Source organism: Pseudopodoces humilis, chromosome 1 (genome assembly GCF_049639895.1).
Source record: "Pseudopodoces humilis isolate 2021_Gansu_Grassland_sample_001 chromosome 1, ASM4963989v1, whole genome shotgun sequence".
NCBI lineage: Eukaryota > Metazoa > Chordata > Aves > Passeriformes > Paridae > Pseudopodoces > Pseudopodoces humilis.
In genome coordinates this window covers 95,379,957-95,401,224 of record NC_142200.1, presented here as the reverse complement: position 1 = coordinate 95,401,224, position 21,268 = coordinate 95,379,957, and the positions used below count along the sequence as shown (strand labels likewise).

General features: G+C 36.4%; 1 protein-coding gene across 2 annotated transcripts in view; it reads right to left on the bottom strand.

Moving 5' to 3' along the window:
- Nucleotides 1–5,413: 5,413 nt before the first annotated feature.
- Nucleotides 5,414–21,268, bottom strand: part of SLC9A3 (solute carrier family 9 member A3) — a 52,326-nt gene continuing 36,471 nt past the window's right edge. The window contains exons 8-16 of one of the 2 annotated variants that reach the window (XM_088054606.1): nt 20,756–20,845; nt 18,883–18,953; nt 16,531–16,660; nt 13,485–13,600; nt 12,758–12,887; nt 12,073–12,249; nt 11,416–11,491; nt 9,942–10,055; nt 5,414–6,067 (exon numbers count right to left, since the gene is read on the bottom strand). In XM_088054606.1, the coding sequence (XP_087910732.1) occupies nt 5,514–6,067; nt 9,942–10,055; nt 11,416–11,491; nt 12,073–12,249; nt 12,758–12,887; nt 13,485–13,600; nt 16,531–16,660; nt 18,883–18,953; nt 20,756–20,845 (1,458 nt within the window). In that variant the 3' untranslated portion in view covers nt 5,414–5,513. Of the gene's footprint in view, nt 6,068–8,369; nt 8,618–9,941; nt 10,056–11,415; nt 11,492–12,072; nt 12,250–12,757; nt 12,888–13,484; nt 13,601–16,530; nt 16,661–18,882; nt 18,954–20,755; nt 20,846–21,268 lie in introns of those variants that run through there. The other variant, XM_005525226.2, reaches the window with a different exon arrangement.

Here is a 21,268-nt window from a genome sequence, read left to right as displayed (position 1 = left end):
TTTCCTTTTAGAACCCACCCCCCCAACCCCCCGCCCCCTCCAGAATCTACAATGAAACTGTTAGATTATGAAACACAAAGTTCACCTTCACATACACAAAGGAGCACAGAGAGACAGTGATGGTTAGGAAACCCTTACAACCAAATAAGAGAAACTGGGGCACTCTGATCTGGCTTCTTCCAGGGCTGACACAGGAGGACAATCAGCCTCACTGTGTGGTGAAAGCCATCGAGGTCAGTCAGGTGGATGGGGTCTCTCTGTCACCTTCCAGACCAAGGAGGGTTACTGCCCTTGGGATACATCTTGGGATTCTGCAAGACATTGCATAAGATGCTTTGAATAGGAAGCAAAGACAGGGAAAGGGGGAGATTAAGGTGTTTTGAGGGTGAACAACAGTGAGGAGATAGAGAGATAATGGTATTTAGGAGACTGGTTGCATGTGAACAAGTTGCCGGTCAGTCTGCTCATCTGGTCATGCTCTTCAGTTGGTCACTGCATTCTAGCCTGTCTTCTTATGAAAATCCATTTCTACTTCCTGGGTGAAACTCTCTCTACTCTATGCAGTAATGTTCTGAGACAGCAAGTATATGATGATTGCAAGTTGTGCAATCACTATGTTGTTTCTTGGTACCTTACTACAGTCACTGGATGCGTGAGTTTTATGTCTTTGTTAAAACTTCTGTGATTTTTTTTTTCTCACATCTCGGGGTTGTAGATCCAGGATTATTTGTGAATACATTATTTGGCATTTCTACTGCTTTTACACTGAAGGAAATGTTAGTACTAAGATGTCAGCTAAAATTGTGCATTATAGTTATCCTTTGAAAATATATAGGTGTGGGTAGGAATAAAGCATTGGTCATTAGGCAGATCATATAGGTGTGTTTTGCACCCCTCTACATTATCTTCCTTTGAGGTCAGTTTTACCAATTTCAGTTTTCATTGTTTCTATAGTGAGCATTAACATGCACATACTTAGCCCACATATGTTTTTTTCCCATCCTTAGCTACTCACACCTTAGCAGCACTAAACTGATCCTTCTGCTTCAGACTTTCTTCATTTCTGTTTTCAGTCATGAATACAGCTACACTGCCTTCCAGGATCCCTTTTATGCATGCACACTTATACTTCCTGAAAGTACTGCAGTATTCAGCAATGGGTCTGAAAAGCCTCTTCCCTTGTTGATAATGCTTGGAGGATCACACTTTAAAATAAACTATAAATAACTTCTAGAGCCAGTAGGGTTTTGTCTTTATCACTTAGCTTTCCTGAAACTTTGATTAAACTGGTGAAATCACTTTCTGAGACTTTGTTTCTATGATGTTGAATTGCCCCAATCCTGGTGCATTATAATAGTGAGGTAATAATAGTAATAATAGTGAGATGCCATATGCCATTTATGTAAAATTTAAATGATAAATAATTGTTATATCTTTATATATAACTTGACAAAATATGTGCGTTCCTGCTTCATGGATGGAAATACTGGCTTAAAAAGTCAATTGGAATTCTGTCATTGACTACAGTAGAGCTAGAACTATACAAAAAGTGTTATAGTTGTCTGAATGAGCCTCAGGAGATCTACCAGTTTTGCTGCTTTTAATGATTTGTGGTTTATAAACAACATGAATTATCAGCAGCATTCTATTGTCTTTTATAGCTTTGATTTGGGAGCAGAAATACATACTTCTGAGAAGTCTTGAGTGCAAAGTCTTCTGAAGTGTAATAAATAAATGATTCTCTAAATCACTTGCCAAAACTGTGTGATTCCACCAAAGTGATACAATTTATTGCCAAACTTCTCATGATGACATACTATTAAAACAGTTCTATAAAGACATTAGCAGAACAACTTGACTTGTTTAAAAATATATGAAGTAAGTTGACACCTTTTGGAAGGTACACACAAGTATCTTCAAACAACAGCACTTCAAAGAGTGACAATTTAAGGCACATGATTATTTTGCAACCTTTGTTACATAAATCTCTGACTAGACCATGTATTTGTAAAACATAATTTCGTATATTTCAATAAGTAGATTCACAGATAAGAGAGACAGAATTCATCTCAATGCAGGCAACGCTTCTGGGTTTAACAATGCTAGATCATAGTGCAACATAATAAACAGTTAAAAAGAACAATGGAGCAAAATATGTGGATGGAACATCAAATATTTCTTCATTTCATCTTTTTGCAACAAGGTAGGCCATAGTTACTTGTTCAATAAATAGCAACCATGGAATGCCCAGCTTTCCTTTTTCTGACAGAGCATGTCCAAAAAAAATTTAGAGACAGAGTTTTCAGGGAAGTAAGAACTGTACTGGCCTCACCAGAAGTGAACAAGTGAACAACTGATCATTCCAATCTAATAAACAAGGGCAAAAAAATAGCTGATACTTACAGCCATATCCTCAGCTGCTCTGAATTTATATTGCTGTGGTAGAAATTAGTGGTGCTTGACTGATTAAATCATGCTGAAGAAGTAACCAAACACTTTCACCCACAGGTACACATATTTTGGGAAATGTGAATGTACAGTGAGACATAAAATGCATAAAAAAAAAAAAGTATGACAAAAGAAAAAAGTATCAATTGTTATAACCTGCTTTTTTGTATTTACCCTGGTAGACACTGGGAGCAATTTCCCTTGATAAAGAAAGGAACTATAATCCACTATTTTATAGCTATGAATACATTCTCAAATGTGGTAACTGGGGACGTGAAAGTTTTTTCATCACATTTCGAACTGAGAAATTACAACAAACAAAACCTTGCTGTAGAATCAATTATACTAGAAAACGTCTTCCAGGGACTTAAGAGATTCAGGAATTATGCAAGATATTCCAGGGAAATGTCTCTTCACTATCAAAATGGCCCATTTTATCCTTCATTTGTTCAGCTGTAGTAATACAACATATAGAAAATGCCTAAGGCCTTTTAAACAGATGAGTAAAACCTTTGTATAGAGTCTTTCCATTTCTGTTGTTTGAAATGGTGTGATGTTCCTCTCTGTTTTATAATACTACAGCACATAGCCCCTCAAAAACATACAAGGTCCTGCTTACTTTTCAGAGATTGCTGTGTTTGTAAATATGGTGGTGTCTGTAGATTCTCTTTTCTTTAGCGTAAAAGCTTACAAAAACAATAAAAACATATCCTGTGGTTTTCAAAATTGCTTACTCTTGTCTGTGCAACATTTATGTGGTGAAAACTCCCATCTGCTGATGACAATTTATTAATGTTTCCTTGAGGTAGCCTGTACAAAAAGAGATTGGTAATGGTCTAACAAGCATGCAGAAAACAGTCCACAGTGTGGTTCTCTTCCTGACTGCAGCACAGAAATGATCTCTGTATGACACCAATAAGAAATTAAAGTTTTATTTCAGAGCCCACACCTGATGAGCATGTTGCAAATTTTGGTGTTGGTACTTCAACATTATGCTGTGAGACAGAAGGGTAGATTTTGGCACATTGCACTTTACCTGTACTAACATTTAGGATCAGTCATGGTCCTGTTACATATCTATGCCAATTACTAAAATATTTGTTCTAATTATAATATCTAGAACAGTATGAATATGCTCTACTTCATCAAAATAGTATGCTCGCATGTACTCGGTTTCACAAAACACTGTATTTACATTATTGAATTTTAACAAGACTAGCTCTGAGTGATGAAACTTTCCAGTTAGGGACACTGATTTGAATCACTGCCCAAGATGACAGCCAAATAGGCAGCTGCTTGTGGGTTGATACCAAAAGAGCCACCTTCTCTGAATCTAGTCTCTAGAGATGAACATTTTGTATCTGTCTAGGTTTATATATGATATTTTCCATCACATCTCTACTATTTGCACCAGCCTAACATACAGTTTTAGCATACAGGACAAAGATAAAAAAAAGATGTGGGCATGAGTTTTCACACATTACTCCACTCTTCTTGGGTGTCTGGGTAAATATCAATTTTGATATCTGACACAGAATTATCTCAAACCCTGTTCAGAATCTGGGTAGGTAGAGTGAAACAATCATTAATTCCTATAGATAAAGTACAATTTACCACATAAAGCCTCTGTCCAGGATTCAGTCTTAATTCAAATACTTCCCTGAAGGTGACAGCTCATTTGCAAATGGTTTACACTGATATCAAATAGAAAGTAGGAACATATTAGAATCACGGAAGTGGCTAAGAACTCTCCTATTAATGTCCTAGAACCTTTACAATTTATACCACTGAAGATTTCAAGCCAAAATTTCGGGACTGGAATCATCTAAGGCAAAATGGCCAGAGGACTATACACAGGCATGTAGTATTACACGTCTATGAGAGGTTCTCAGAGTTTTCACTTTCATTTAGTCTTCATCTGAGTTGGCTTTCACTGATGTCTCCAGCTGTCTTCAAGGTGATGTAGATCTAATTCATATGCAGTAAGTGTCTAGTGCAATCATAACTATCATTTGACAGAAAACCACAGACAAAAAAAGGACATTCCTAATACAAGTAGGTATATACATGCACAGTAGTCAAACTGCCTCTGTACAATACTTTAAACCATCAACATCCTGAGTCTTTGTGGCACTTAAACCATGTGGCAAAATGCAGAACGCCATCTGAGAGACCACTATCCTGATCAGCTATTGAAAGTGATACATAAATTAACAGGATAATCTAACAGTATTTGGAAGGTGTCTTCCAAAGCAGCAGTAAAAATGACAAATATTTACACTTCAGTCTGAGGCTATTTAAAATAGAGCAGCTTAATTAAGAATATGAAATGAATTGCTTGTGACGGTGCAAATTAAAATTCTGAGCTAATTCTGGATCTTCTTTCATTCCTGTCCTACTGAGTTGAGGGAGTGAAGGTGAAGGAAGGAAATGGCCCTCCTGGAGTACTTGATTAAATTTCAAGATTCCAGGACTTTCCTCTCCCTGGGAAGTTTTACACGAGAGCCAACATTCCACAATTATTCAGTGACACAAATATTCAAGAGCAGGAACATATTTTTCTTTAGCTTGCACTTATAAAAGGCACTGATCCATTTCAATCATAGTATACTTAGCAGGGAAGAGGCTAACCATTGGCTTCTCCTACTTTAACTTCATAGAGCGTAAATACTTAATTCCACTACTGAAGCAGCAAATGCTGCCTATTCCTTTAAATGTATTTATGGCATAATGGCATAATAAACCATCTCCATGTAAAAAAACACCAAGGATTTACCATTTGAAAAGATTCTTGGTTTAGCCCTCCAAAAATAATAGATTATTTGTAACAGTCTACATGACAAAATATCAAGGAGTCATAATTCCCCCTCACTATGCACCCTTTCATTATGAATAAGAACTTAAAAATGTAAGTGCAGCAGAAAAGCTCCAGTGTTTCTGACATCACAGTACCCCATTCCCTTTCCACCTGAAGCCATCCTAGAGCACATCCTATGAACCAATAGGTTGCTCTCTATTTTTACAAAAGCCCTTTGTTCATCTTCTTCTTTCAATTAAGTCCTGGCTCACAACTGTGTTTCCTCCTGTTCCAAGGAATGTGGAGGGACATGGCAAGATGCTGGAAGAGATGCCAGCTTCTGAAGCTTAGGGTGATGCAGAGGTTTTGGCCTGTGGAAAGAACGTCGGCTTTGTACACGTCTGGCTGCAGCAGACCTGTAGTTCCCTTCTATGTCAAGCAACATTTTCTTCTCTTGGGGCTCCTTTATGTAAGAGTCTTCCAGCCCTTCAAACATAAGCAGAGTATTTTCTTCTTGTGAATTCTCTGACTTGAAGCTAACTTCAGAACAATAACCTGAGTTTACTGTCTCTTTGTTATTCATATCTGTACCCGATTCCCAGAAGAGATCAGGTACATTTGGGTCACATGAAGCAATGTACTCAGAGACAGCAGAAAGAGATATATTCCCTCTGTTTTCCAATGAAGAATAGTTTTGTGTCCAAGGCATTTGAAGACAAGAGGGGAAGAAGTGGAGAGGATTCACTGAAACATTTCCATTTTGGTTTAGTTGATCATCTGAAGAGGAGTATTCTGTCATTTCAACATCATGGTCCATATCACCTAGAGAGCACAATTAAATAGAAACATTTGTTCTCGATTTGTGCACACTTTATCTGTTAGTATGCTGGCTACTGGGCTTTGCTTTTGGCTATTTTTATGGAAATCTTATGAAAGTGAGTGGTTTCAGATTTTTTTTTTCCTGAAGAACTCTACTCTGTATCCAATTCTGTCTTGGACAACTTGAAGTGAGTTAATTAAACTTCTTATCCTTGCTGAATGTCAGGCAAAACTTAGCTCAGTGTTTGGGGTGAACAACTGCCTGTTTCAGATAGGAGACTGAGCTGTCATCTGGCCACTAAGGTGTATTTTCATCTTGAAACAATCCTGATGCTCAGCAAGGAAATATTTCCGAAATTTTTGGAACAAATTGTACTCTTTCAATCAAATAGCAGAGGGTTTGACTTCAGGGAGTCAATCTCTTATTGACCAGAACCTATAATCAGTTTCCTGTATACATTGGGTATGTAGAGAATATTTCCACTCTTGGCTTCCAGTTTCCATTGTTATTTAAAACATTTTAATTTAAATTTTAGTATCATTCTCTTATTGGGAGAATTTTGTTAAGGAGATCATTCAGAGGACTGTTTCAGACAGTAATGAAGGTGTATGCTTAGTAGGTTGGGAAATCTAACTTTGCAAAACACTTATTAAGAAACATAGCAGTCAAAAATCCAGTGATTTTGACATATCAAAGATACCTACAAATGAACTTACACATACTACTTCCTAATAAAGTGAATTATAAATAAAGCAATTAAATGGAGAAAAAGAACAAAAGCTAGCAAGAAAATGTTCTGCAGGTCATATGTCACTATTTTGTGACAATGTTCTTAGTGGGGAAAAGAGTGAAGAGAATTTCAATGTGGGTAAGTGTTAAGGTGAAGTTTTCCTTTTGGAATGCTGCTCATTGTTCACACTTTTTATCAGGATGTTGGACTGTAATTCACAGTGCTTAATCCAGTCTTTATTTTAAAACATTTAAATAAATAAACAAAGATGTATTATTAAGAAACTGAGTACTGAAACCAAACACAGATCTACAGGTTACTCCAGTAATGAAAATTATGTGCTTCCTCTAATTACCCTTGAACTAGCACATCTTCTGAAGGGACAGAAGCCAGAACAAAAGAAAAATGGAACTTCCTTTTCTATTTGTTTTCAAGTGAAATTCTTCTTATGTCAAAATTAGCAGTGTTCTCTCTTAGCCTGAGGTGTTTGTCTCAGCAATGTTTCATCAACCAGCTACAGAATACTTTCAACTTACTTTTTTTGTTGACGCACAGGGGACACTAAGACATATATTTGTGACCATGGATTCCGCAAAAGTGTATTCACGATGACACTGACTTTTGTCAGTGCACATTCCCTGCAGTGCCCTGTGTCTTATTCAATTATTATATCTGAACTGTGGACCTGACCCACCTCATTTGAAGCCTGACTTGATTACAAAAATAAGGTCTGATTTTAGGGTGTGGAAAATTTCCACACAGCAGAAGTTAAAGGGCAGCTGAGATATTAATTTAAATCCAGAATCAATTTAATTTTAAGCCTCTAACACATTAGAAATAACAAGTTATTTGCTGCACCAGAAAGCTAAGCCTTTTTGTAGTTTCAGAATAAGGTGTGGATTAAGATAAATTCACCGTTTAAGGATAAAGCTCTAAATGGAATTCTGCTTCTCCACAATTCTATTGCATAATTATCCCCACAAGTAGACTCTGATGCATTTTAGTAAACATGATTCATTTTAAACCTCTTTCTTATGTAATTTAATGGTACATCAGTAGTGTCACTGAATAGTTGTATTGTAGCAGTGGGGCATTTTTGCTTCCTGGACACTGGATAAATAATCTGGACAAATGTTCACACATGACTCAAGGCTTCTTAGCAACAGAGTCAAAAAATTTTATTCCTTTTAGGGGATTCAGGTACCAGCTTTATCATCTAGGACTGACTAACCAGGAAACGTGAAGCCTCTTGAAATTGTATGTCCAGTATTCTGGTACTTGGAATACTATTTTCTTGACATTTAAAATATTCAAGTGAAAACAAAGAGAAGGACCCTTATCTGCTGCAAAAGTAGTGAGACATTGGACCCCAAATAGTTGAACAGCTCTTCTGCAGAAGGAAAATAGAAGTTTTGTTAATTAAGTTGGAGGGAAATAAAAGAAGTTTAGTTGTACAGAGAAATCAGGAAAGAAAGAGATTTTCTGAAAGAAGAAAAAACAGAAAAATAAGTTTACTTGTCAGGAGCGATAGGAAGTCTGGTAAAAAAATAAAGGCCGTAATATCTTTTAAAATATTACATATGTGTTGATTCTGGGAGAAAAGATCTGGGTCGGTCCTCTGGGCCATCTGCTAGCAGGAAGGAATCTGTTGATTTATTGCTGAGCCGGATTGGAGTGAGACGTCTGAAGTTGTCTGGAGAATATGGAAGCTGCACTCGGGCCCTTTGTGATGGTACCACAGTGTCTTCACTAGATAACCATGGTGAGAACTTCATGTAGATGCTTTGATCATCATCAGCTGAAAATACTGGGTTATCAATTCCTAAAAAAAAAAATTCACGGGTGACAAATAAAAGTAAACAAAATAATTTCTTGATAATACAGCAAGATGCTTTATATAAAAGGAGAAGGGTTGTTGGAAATAATGGGCTGATAATGCTCTGGGGTATGGATGTGACTAAGTCAGTACACGGACCATTACACACACACATATACCTTGGTTATTGCTAGACATATATTGGATTTCAATTAAAGAGAAAAATTAGTTGTCACATCAAAAATGCAATTATATTAGGGACATATTGAGACAAAAAATTAAATCAAAGAAATAATCAGTCCACAAGTGTTAAACAGGGAAAAAAAAAAAGCCACAACATAAAATAACTGCAGAAAATTCAAATCAAATCCATAAAAATAAAATAAAAAAAAAAAGTGAATAAAACCCCAACTTCACCACTCCATAAACAGATGAGTGTGAGGCAGCTATGGTAAGCCATGAAACAGTCAAAAGTAAGATATAGGAGCCTGTTCATACAGTTACCAAGTTTGACGAGCTTTTACATAAGCATTTTGCATCTTGCCATGCACTCATTTCTAGGCCTCTTTATACATACTCAAACAGAACTTGTCATCAAACAGTGTCATGCATAAAGTGCAGTTAAGGTTGTCTGCCACAAGAGTATGGACACAAGCCTTTTTCTTCTGTAGGCATTAATTACACATGAAGCAAAAAGTGTCATGCTGAAAAAATTTAAATACAGAAGTGCTGAAGAGAAATACTGAATTTTATAACTCCATAAGTCATATGATATGGTTTCTGTTATATATTGTTATAAGCTTCCAATCTGGTATTTTGGAGTCTTTCAGGGCTGGAAATCAAGGACATTTAGTGCTCCAGAAATGCTGCAAATCTGCCCTTTTCAGTGACTTCTATAAGCCTGTAAGGATCTGATGTGATTGTCAATATAAAAGGAGAAATCTTGCCTGAAATAAGAACAAAATTTATCACAACGAAGTTCCAATGCAAGAGGAAAAACAATTCCAGAGGACTAGTATTGACTGGTCTTGTGAGTTAAGACAATTCTAAAATCACATTTTCTGCTGCCAGAAATAATTAGTGGCTTTAAAACTGGTTTAGGTAGTCATGTTCACAACTACTGTCTGTTTCAAATGTGATACTCTCCATACCTCCAGATTCAAAAAATCTTTATGTTAAATTAATACTAAGAAAATGTATTTTGAGATTGAACACATAAAATCACAAAATCAAACAAAGAAAAAAAAAACAGGCTAACTCATCAGTATTTCTAGTACATTTTGTTATATTTGAGGGAAAATAAACCTTTGTAGATAATAGATATTTTTACCAGCAGGAGTATCTGTGAAATTTTGTTTCGTCACATTAGCCAGGAAATCAACTCCTTTGCCTAGATGCAAAGTCTCATAATCATTATTTTCTTCTGATTCAGAAAATTCCAAATCTAGGGGGGAAAAAAAAAAAAAGAGAAAGTGCAATTTCATTAGAGATTTGTATCAGTTCTGTTAGAAAATGCTATTTCCTACTGGTTTGATGCTGTCATGGTTATCAAAAATACACCTTTAACAAGGATTCTCATCACTTGACACAGGCCAGCATTAGTATAATGACTAGTGTCAAACCCAGTGAGGTCATTGCTGCTTTTGCTGCAGTAGAATAAGTTTTGCACTAGCTGCTAAACCACTTGTTAAGACTGTCTTCTAGTTAAACTTTTTTGGTTTTAAGTAGATGATGACACCTCTATGCAGAGTTCTTTAATAAGACAATATTGAATGACCTACTTAAGAGTATTTGGAAAGCTCTTCCCAAGCAAAGTAGTTCTAGAATATTACACTTGGGGAGCCAATCCATGCTGACCCTCTCAGTCAAACAAAAACAACACTCAGTAAATTATTCAAAGAAGATACATAAGGAAAAATATATTCGCTTGGAGCTACTGACAAAAGATAATTCCCTCTCTATTTTACTTGAGTTGTCTGTGGGATCAAGAAGTTACAGAGGGAAGAACACAAATCAAAGTTAGTTCAGGGGCTTTTTACCACATTTCAGTTTTGAAGTGACACATTTTAAAATCGTATAACAAACATGTTAGCACCCATCCCATCTTGTCATGCCTGACACCAATGCCAAAAATATGGCTAAGACAGGAAAGAATTTGGGACTTCAAGTGCAAAACCAGCTTTTGCTAGAGATAGTCCCAGGCTGGTCAGCTTCCAGTTACACTTCCAAGCCTGACCCATGTGATAGATCCATTCATGAAGGGTGGAGCAGTGCTGGAACAACTCTGACTGTGTGTTCCTTCCAAAGCTACACCCTCCTTGACTTATATCATGCTTACATAGCCTCAGCTCTGATTCAGACCCTTATAAAACAGTGGACTTTAACTCAGATAAGAATGCAATCTCAGCTACTGAATTTTATATGGCTGGTGTCTTAGGCAGACATCCTGTTGTGATGAAAAAAAAGTTAGCAGATCTGTCTACCTTATCCAAACAGAAGCTGAAAGTTCATTTATATTGTAGCCACTGTATTGTTTTGTTTACAGAATATAAACGTGATATTTTTAAAATGTGGGAAAAAGGCCAACTAAAATTTTGTTTGTCATCCAGATTCCTAAAAAACCAACTTCCAAACACTGCATTTAAGCATGGTATAGATCACCACTCCAAGTTATGAATTATGACTAGAAGTCCCTTTTTACTATCAAATTTGCTATGGCATATCACAAAATCTTTTAGTGATGCTTTACTGGCAACGTAGCTGGTAAAATTCAGTTAATGAAAACAGTCTGAGAGTCTTTTTACCTTTTTCCTTCAAAGTAAAATCTTGTACTGGATTTTCTGAAGGAATGTTTCCATTTGGTATGACACTGCTATTTCTCTGAAAAGAAAGCAAAAAGTGACCAAAAATGCTAATGTCATCAGATAGCAATGACAGTGACACCCTTTGAAATGATGAGTCCAGCAGAATAACCCTGAAATCACTGTAATATTTGTCTGAGACTCAATATGGTTGCCACTAATTTCCCACCTACACTTGAACTGTGTACAGATAGGGTAAAAGAAAGGAAACTTTAGCCCTTTTTTGCTGTGTGTTCCCTCTCAGTTTCACACAATTTTGGTTGAATGCTCCATGCTATAGAGCTATCCTGTTACCTCTATCCTGCAAAATCTCTCCACAGTGTAGTAGCATGATTCAGGGTCTGTTGTTTTTCAAGTGATCAGGAATCTCTCACCCAGAAGAAGAGTCCCAAAGCATAGAGAAGTGCAGAATGTGAGAAGAAGCCCCTTGAGTTACCTCCTAATTTAATCTCTTCTTGCTTAGGTCCTCTAAATTAATGAAATTCTATAGGACAGAGATAAATGCAGGACATAGGACCTTTCAGAGTCCTCCCTACCCTTCCCACCCATTAGTTTGTATAATAGATGGCTACATCTGGGTCCTGGTGAAAGTATTTTTACCCTTTTTTGGCCCCGATCTCGTTTGTGGATTTTATTGAACTTCTTGGAATGGTTTATTCCTAGTTTGGTACTCTTGAAAGATTCTAAGCGCTTCCTCATTGTCCTATGGAAAATCTCCTTGTCTTGTTTGTCATCTTCACTGTGCATGATCTCATGTCGACTGTACAGGTGTTTGTGCTGTGGCCAGGAAGGGAAGACAATATTCATTTACTTAGAAATACAGATGAAAGCCCTGAATCAATGCATTCAATCAGTGTCACAAAAATGTAAACAACTCCATAAGAATGAACTAAAGACTAGTCTGAAGGCATTAATGAAACTCCCATTTTTCTTTTTTCTTCATGAAACAAGTCCAGGAATTTTAAGTGTGTAAGATTGGACTGTCATTCAAAGTAAGCCTCTCCCTATAAGTGTCTGAATCACTTCAGTTGATACACTTAATTTAATCCTGATCAGAACCTTTGCTGGACACAGTTCTGCATTCCACTGGCCCCAGTGATTTCAAATGCACTAGTTCTTTTTAAAAGCCATGTTGTTACATGAGAAATCACACAAAGAGCCTATCTTCCTCAAGGGTGCGGATTTTGCAGTGGGTTCTCTCCTGAATTTCACTCACAAGGTTTGGTTCCTATTTCCTCTTAGGTTTAGATTTTAAAACCATCCAATGCTAGCCTGTTGCTCTCACCTCCTGCCTGGGTTTATACAGGTACTGTTGTAGGGTGTGATGAGCGAGGGTATCTTCCGTGTCCCGAATACTTTTCCTTCTCTGCTCTAAAGCTTGCATGTCAAGGCAAACTGGTCCAGCTTTTTCTCTCCTGAAGAAAACCACAAATAGCGGTTTTTAAAATCAGTGATTGCTGAAGAGGAAGAAAAAACAGGAAGACGAGGAATAAAAAGGAGAAAAGAAGATGAAGTTAAAAAAAAAAAAGGAAAAGTAAGGACTGACTAAATGACAATAAGTGAGTAAACGCCTAATGGGAAATGTGAAAAGATCACTGTCTTTCAGGGGGATGTAGCAAATGTGTAAATTTCACAGTTTACATGACACATCATCTGTTCAGTGACAGATTCATCAAAAAGTTAAGGAAGGGGCAATTTTCTTCCTCGCCTCTCCCCTTACTTTTTCTGGAGCGAACACAGAAATAACATCTAGCCCTGTATATAACAGCTGGAAAACCAAAGGCAAATGAAACAACTCTAATGTGGGTGTCTGCTTCATCTTACCAGAGTTTACTGAAAAAAAACTGTGTAAAATATAACATTATAAATCCATATATACCCATTTTCTGTGGCTGAAAATATTTAAGTTCAAAAAAGTAGTGACTGAAGCCCCTGTAATTTGCATTTTTCAATTTTTTTAGCAGTGTTTCAATTTCCTCTCATATACCACTCTGTCAATCCACATTACTTACAATAAATAAGAGACAGAACTTTCCACTGTGCCTGGGAGTGGAGTGCTGAAATCCACATTTACCATGTTGTCTGTACTTGGAGAACGTATAAATGCCAGCGAACCTCTACGTTCTCCCTGGTCATGGAAAGAAACAAGACATATTACAGCTGTAAAAACCTAGGACAAAATATGTATCAAAATACAAATAATTTGTGAGACTGTATTTATGCAAATGGCACAAGAAGTATGGGAGGAGTTGTATCTAGGTATCAAATAAAAACCATTTTTTGGTCTTATGGTTTCTTTGCGTTGAGTGACATTTTCCCAACAAACAAAGCAATGAGAAAATCTATTCCACTGTTAGAAATTGATTTTGAAGGGGTGAGTGATTTCCTGTGCCTCAATAGATTTGCAGTTTTACTTTGTACAATGTTGCAATCCAAGAGCATAGAGATATACATACAGATGTTCATGTATCAGCGCAACACCATACAATACCAAATACAGAACACTAAGTTTTCTGTTCTCTACCAGACTGGAATCAACAAATATTAAGTGGTGACAGAAGTCTACAAGACTATTAGAAAGAGGTTATGGCATGACAAGAGATACTGAAGAGATGAGATTTTCTTTGAGTTTTAAAACTAGTGTCACAGAAGTGAACTGCTGGAAAAGTTCAGTTTTATCTCTTCATACTTTCCCCTACACCTTAAGTAATCTCTTGCTTAGCTAAAAAGTATATGTTGTGTGACATTGGTTACACAAGCTGAAACCATCTATGGTTTTGAGTCACAGCAGAGAGAAATCACATGGCAGGTGTCTAAATTTTAAACAGTAATAATCAAGAAAAATCATCTCCCTTGCAGAACAGAGATTTAATCTACATTTCTCCAACTGTATGAAATACACTGTGGCCTCTGCAGGCAGAAAATTTGAGGTTAATAAAATTGAACTCTGGGAGAACATTGTCCCATTCATTTTCAAGTGAATCTAACTTCCTTTACAAATCAAGTTTAATGTTTCATACATGCATCGTACCATATTGTCAGTGAAGGAATTTTAGCCAGAACAAGTTACAAACCATTAGTATTTTAAGTCACTTCCCTTCAGTTGCTCTGGATTATTTTAATTTTTCTTGGTTTAGGTTCTCCCCTCTCAACTGTAAGGAATTTACTTAGATTGAGACTGAACTCTCTCAACTCCTATTTATTATATAGATGCAGCATAGCAGCAGAGTTGAACAAAGAAAAAGATATAAAATAATTTTTTAAATTGCTCAGTTTCTTGCAAGTCAGAAGAGATTGACAGCTGGGGGAGACAGGTCTTTACTTGTCCTGGGAGAAATGGCTTCAATTTCAATGTCAGCTTGTAATTCATAGATATTTAGTTCAAAGATATATTTGAAAAGTGAAGAGAATGTTGTTAAAGCAATGTATCATTGAAGAAAATATTAAAGTGACAAAGGTGAAATGACTTTAGGATTCACAACTCATAATTCATTTCTGCTGGAAGAAAATATGTTGCAAAACTTCTGTAGAACTTGGAGAACTTTCAATTCTTTTTCTATTATTATAAGCTCGGTAGACATTTTCCCAATAGAATTTATGTGCAAGAAACAATATACAGAAATAGCATTTGGACTAATGCAACAAAGAGCAGTTCCCTTATGTTTCATCTCCCAAAAATTTATTAACCTAACTTTTAGTAATCTGTCTTTACTGTATGGGATCAAAGACATCAAAAAAATTCTGATCCTAAATCTGCATGTATTAGTGATCTATAAAGCCCTTTGCAGCTATTAAAGAGAAGAAACACTGTAACAAATCTACTGAACAGATTCAGCAATGAATCTGAGCATGAGTTTCATGGTCATCCACCTCAAAGTCATTATCCAACTTTCTTCCTCTGAGGTGTGACCTAGAAAGTATCACAAGAAAGAAAATTAGTTCTTGAGCTCCGATGGTTTAAAAACCAAATAGATAATATACAAAATCTCAAAAGGAAGAATTTGCTTATCGTGTGAATTATTCTCCATCTTCCATACTACCATAATTTCTGAATTTCATCATGTTTTCTGAATTCAGTCTCAAAAAAAAAAAAAGTTTAGCAATAGTAATAGTAGTATGAGTCATACTAATAATTTTTATTTAAATTAAAGAAATTAACTGATATATATCAGCTAACCATGCAAATTAATTCAATTGGAGATCATGGGCATGGGTAGATTATAATTTCAAAGACCACTATTAAAAATATTTCATTTAAAACTATCCTTTATACTACATCAATACTGAGTATTTGTGGCTGTTTGAAGTAAGGTGACTAATTTCATCCTGAAGAAGATTAGGAATTCTTACACGATCAGGCAACATTGCTGGAGTACTTCTGCAGAAGATCAGAAACTTCCTTCAAACCACCTTTAAAAATTTCTCCTGTTGCAAGTCTTAAGTTTCCCTAACTTCACAATTCTTTGATTGCAATTGATATTTGTAGTATATTTAACCCTAACTATTGACATGGGGGTGATGTTTCCATTGAATTAAAGTTACCCTTTAGTTTTTGGGGGTTTTTTGTGCATGTTATAATGACCTGGCAGATTGAGATTAGCAGACCCATACTTTGGCCACTTATGCAAATCATTTGGATGTGAGCTTCTTGAAATCAGATTTGTCATCACATAGAACCACTATCCTGCAGGAGCCAGAACCTGTTGACACATTTAGAAAGACAACACCCCTCCAGAATTACAGTATTTTTTCATGTAATGAATATAGAAACAAAGATAGTCAGTAAAATGCAACAGAAAAAGTACAGTCAAGTAAGTACAATATACTAGTATTTGGTGATCAGGCACAATATTTTGAGAACTACAGCTTCTTGAACCAGCAGTACCGACACTCAAAACACATTAAAAAAAATTAAAAAAAAAAAAAAAAGCAGATCTGAGATGGAAATAGTTTTCCTTTAGGCATCTCCTGCAATATATCAACTTTAAGTTATAATATAAATTTTAAAGATCAAATTTCTAATGATGCTATAATATGTCAACAAGTGTTCATAAGTACCTCAGCCACATAGCTAATTGCATCCTTCAAGTTGAGCTCATGGAAAACATTAAGGATTTGGTCTCTTGATTTTTGAGCAGACCTTCTCATCAGTATTTTTCTGAGGAATTTCCTATCAAAATTGGACCACCTGATAATTTAAACAAACTGTGTTAATGGCAACAAGCAATTTTAGTTTCAAAGCATTTTTAATTTAGCATAAATTATATTTTTTGAGCTAAACACTTTGAAAAAAAGGATGAACAGTGGAATGTGAGGGATTTGAGTCTTGAAGCTTTTCAGTTAGAATTAGCATGTAAAGAAAGTCAAGGAAAAGCCTGCTACAGGTTTATGCAACTGTCACAGAGCATTTAATCAGTTCACTTACCCAACACTACTACAAGAGTGCTATGATTACAGTATCCCATTTCAGAGTCAGTAACATATTTTATACTTTGGGAGATCATTCTACCTTATTTTTGCACTTCTGATTATGTTTAATTTTCTTCCCTTGTTGGGAAAGCAATCTGCTTTTCCCCAGTTTTATTGTAGGCCAGCCAGACCAGAAAACCAATTCATAATAACAGTGCCCTTCCAAAAGCTCTGCCAGAGGGCTTTATTCATGCCACTGATGTACTCTGCTCTGGGGATAGTAGCCATGTGTATTTTCAATTATTTACTCTTCCAAGATTTTCTGATTGTAGCGTATCTGCCCTGTCATGCTTAAGAGTCTAAAAGATTAAAGGCTGTTGTACTTTCTTCTGGCTTCCTCAACACTTCGTCTAAAGGGCATGAGGCAGCGTTGGAGACTACTGCTGAGAATGACTCTATCCATCTCGTCCAAAGGCTGTTTTGAGTTTACAGCTTTTGATTCTGATTGCTTAAACCTTTCTGTGTTAAATATTATTCACATAATTGATAATTATTCCTCTTCTCTGGCCAGAACATCTGACCAGCAAGCTCTAATTCAGGCTGCCACACATGCACCCATCAGTGAGGATGCTAGGGGTTGCCATTTCTTTATGGAAGCAGCAATTTTCATGTACACAGAGTACAAAAGGCGGGCTTGAGATGGTCTCATTCAAAATACATTAGTCGTCAAACCACATACTCAGCCATGAATCTACATTAAGCTATTTCTTCTGTTCTTGCTCACAGGGATTACTTTCTGACGTGCAAGAAGTCACATGCTAATCTGCCACTTTAAAAATATAGCTCTGTCTTTGAGGCACTTTATCTAAACTGGAGATGTATTTGCCTATATTATATATAGCCTACTGAAATTTATTCCCAAAAAGTAAACTACAAACTTAGACCAAAAAAAAGAAGATGTTCTGTCTGGAGTGCCTCAGGAAAATTCTTCACTGTATACATGAATGAAGAGCAAAAGGAAAGGAAGGAGGTAAGTCTCTATAACTGGATGCAGGTGAGCAATTCAGCTTGAGCTGCAGTACAAGGTAGCTTCAGCCTAGGAATTGTATTGTTTTGTATGATAATGCTAAACCTAAGCTAACAGACTCAGCTCTCAGAAAGCATTAGAGGTGTACTCTGCAGAAAGTTAACACAACCACTGGCTTTTGGATTGGAATTTGCATGTTGAGTCAGCAAGAGGTTAGCAGGTCAAAACTGTAGCTGTTGGCACCTATTAAATGACCTGACTCCAGGGAGACAATGGCCTAACTTGAAATAACACTCTTAAGGATGTCCAGATTTAATGTCCTTTTTTCCACATTTATGCATCTAGGCATGGAAGTGTGTCCATCACAAGGGTAACTCTTCACATGTACTTTAAAGGAAACGTTGAATCTTTCAGCTGAGTAATTCTGCTTCTCTCAAGATGAATCAAGTATAAACAGAGGGGATGGTTCATTATTGGTTTTAGACTAATAGGCTGAAACTGTCAGAGCAATTTCAGAGCACCCTCTGCCATAACTTTCAGAGGTGTTGAACACATCCTCGTAGAGATAGGATAAACAGCTAGCATAGTTGTAGCTGAGGATTTTTGGTGCCTCCACACATAAATAGTGTTCATGAAATGTAGTATTACAAAGATAAATCAGCATTGACATTCTAGGTGAAAACTTCTGCAAATACTCAGTTCTCTAATCTTGAGAGAATGACCCTGTATTTGAACTGAGGCATCTGCAAAGGCATAATCTTAACTGTGGAAGAGAAAGGAGAGATTCTAGTTTTAAGGGGACAAAAATATATTGTTTTGACATTTGTTGTATTTCCAGTATTTTCAGTATGTAACCTCTTTAACTGCATTTAGCATCCTTGCTTTCCCTAAGCTCACAGGCTTAAAAAGTTATATATATGTACAGATAATATTTCCTATCAGTATTTCATGATTCTAAATTGGTTATTACTTACTTGTCTCTCAGATAATGATGCCCTATTTGTCCAGAAATGTCTTCTATAGCAGAAAGAATGTGATCAAAGGCCTAGGAAAGTGAGAGTGAAATTAATATCTTTACAGAAATAAAAAATGTAATTAGAAAATAGTTCAATTTATTTCAAGGTAGACCAGGTGACTATGCAGCATAATTTTATGGCTGGTTTTGGTTTTTTTTCCCATTTACAGAAGTACTAACTACTATAAGCTTTTCTTCAAAGGTCCTGAACTTTCTAACCAGTTCTTTACAAATTCACTAGGTGTTCTTGAATGACAAGGGTCTCAAATGAGAAGGTATTTAAACCCCCATTTTAACATTCAATTTTAAAACTTTTATGGACTTGTTTTACCATCTCCATTTCTGCCCTATAAAGTGCATCTGCCACTATTAGTGTAAGTGATGATTTCAGTTGAACAATTTCCCCAGTGATTCTTTTTAGATGTTTCAGGAGTTCATACTCCCCTCAGAGTAGAAGTAGGCACCATTCTTTTAATATCTAGGGCAAAATTTCATACCGAGTATATTAGATGGTTGATAGAAATCTGGAAGCTTACAACTCTTGATGCAAACCAAGGCAGCTGCATGTACAATTTGGCCTTTTTCTATGCATGGTTATAAACATTTCACTCTGAACATTGGAATGATTACTGCAGGATATACAGGTGCTAGGTTTGAAACAGCACTGCTGATTTGGCACTGGTGAGGCTGTATCTATAGTCCTGTGTCCTGTTCTGGGCCCCTCACTTCAAAAAGGACATTGAGATGCTGGAGCATGTACAGAGAAAAGCTACGAAGCTGGGGGAGGGTCTGGAGCACATCCTGTGAGGAGCAGCTGGGGGAGCTGAGGTTGTTACACCTGAGGAAAAGGAGGCTCAGGGGAGACCTTATCAATCTCTGCAACTGCCTGGAAGGAGGGTGTAGGCATGTGTGTGTTGGCCTCTTCTGCTGTGTCTCAAGTGAAAGGACAAGTGGAAACAGTCCTCAGTTGTGACAGGGGAGGCCCAGATTAGATTTCAGAAAAAAAAGTTTTCACTGAAAGTGTGGTAAGCACCAGAATAAGTTGCCCAGAGAGGTGGTGGAGTTGCCATCTCTGGAAGAGTTCAAGAGCTGTCTGGATGTGGCACCTGAGCATATGATTTACGGGTGGTTATGATGGTGAAGTGTTGATGGATTGAACAGGATGTTCTTGAACATCTCTTCCAACCTTGATTATTCTGTGATGTCTTATAGTCCTCCATCCTTTAACCTCTATTTATATTGAAAAGTTATGTTTTCTTTTACTGAATGAAAACTTTATCATGTGTTGTGAAAGTGAATTGGAAGAGTTTGTGTTTCAAAATATTTTAAAAGGGTAAAGAAATCCAGAGACTGTTGTCATTAATCTGGAATTTCAGTATATAATTATTCTGTTCTGGGCAGCAGACTATCTTTCCATGTAATATGCAAGCTACAAAGCCTGCATTCATACCTTTTCTAAAAATTAACAGCTTTTGAGGAGGAAAAATAAATTTATTTGGACATGCTTTGCCCTAGCAATCAACAATCATTCTCCGCTTTTAGATGAAGAGAAAGAAGCATATTCCATGTGTGCTGTTTCCTCAGTAATCCCAGCCCCATTGAATTTCCAAGTGAAAGACCAGAACTTTCATGTGAATATCCTCTCACAGGACTCGAACCAAAGAGAAACAGCAACTTATAACAACTTTTGAAATGTTTGAAGGATTTTGCTCTTGAAATGTGATAGCCCACTCCCTTACAAAAAAAGACATTTTCAGTAAAAATTTTGTTTTCTCTGAAGGTGTTCTGTAAAAATCCAAAAGACACCATAAGGTTTTTTAAAAATATCTTACTCTGCCATGAAGTTTCTCATTCAGTTTTGGTTCTCTGTGTTCAGTTTTCTTCACTTTCAGCCACTGTACCAAAGGTTTGATAGTCAGTCCCTAAGGATTGAAACATGACAATAAATACTTGGAAGTCTTCTTAAGACTTTCCTCCAGCTGGTTAAACAGAAATAAAGCACATTTGTGTGTTACTTGGTGATTCTCATACTTTCTCAGTTGATTTCTCTTCCTTCTAGAAGATAAAATAATGCAGTACCCTCAACTCCAATTACAAATGTTAGAAAAGACAACAGTGAAAAATTATATCACCTATAGGAAGAATATAGTAGTGGAAGAGTAGAAGTGTTTCCTATGCCACTGGATGTGGTATTTCACCACAAGTCAGGAGTTTGGGAGCACAACTAAACTTTCTGTAATACACTTCAGAAAATATTGCAAGCTGCTATCTACTGACATATTTTCATTTAAATTACCGGTTTTTCATCCAAAAAGTGTTATTTTGTTTGGACCTTAAATACTTTC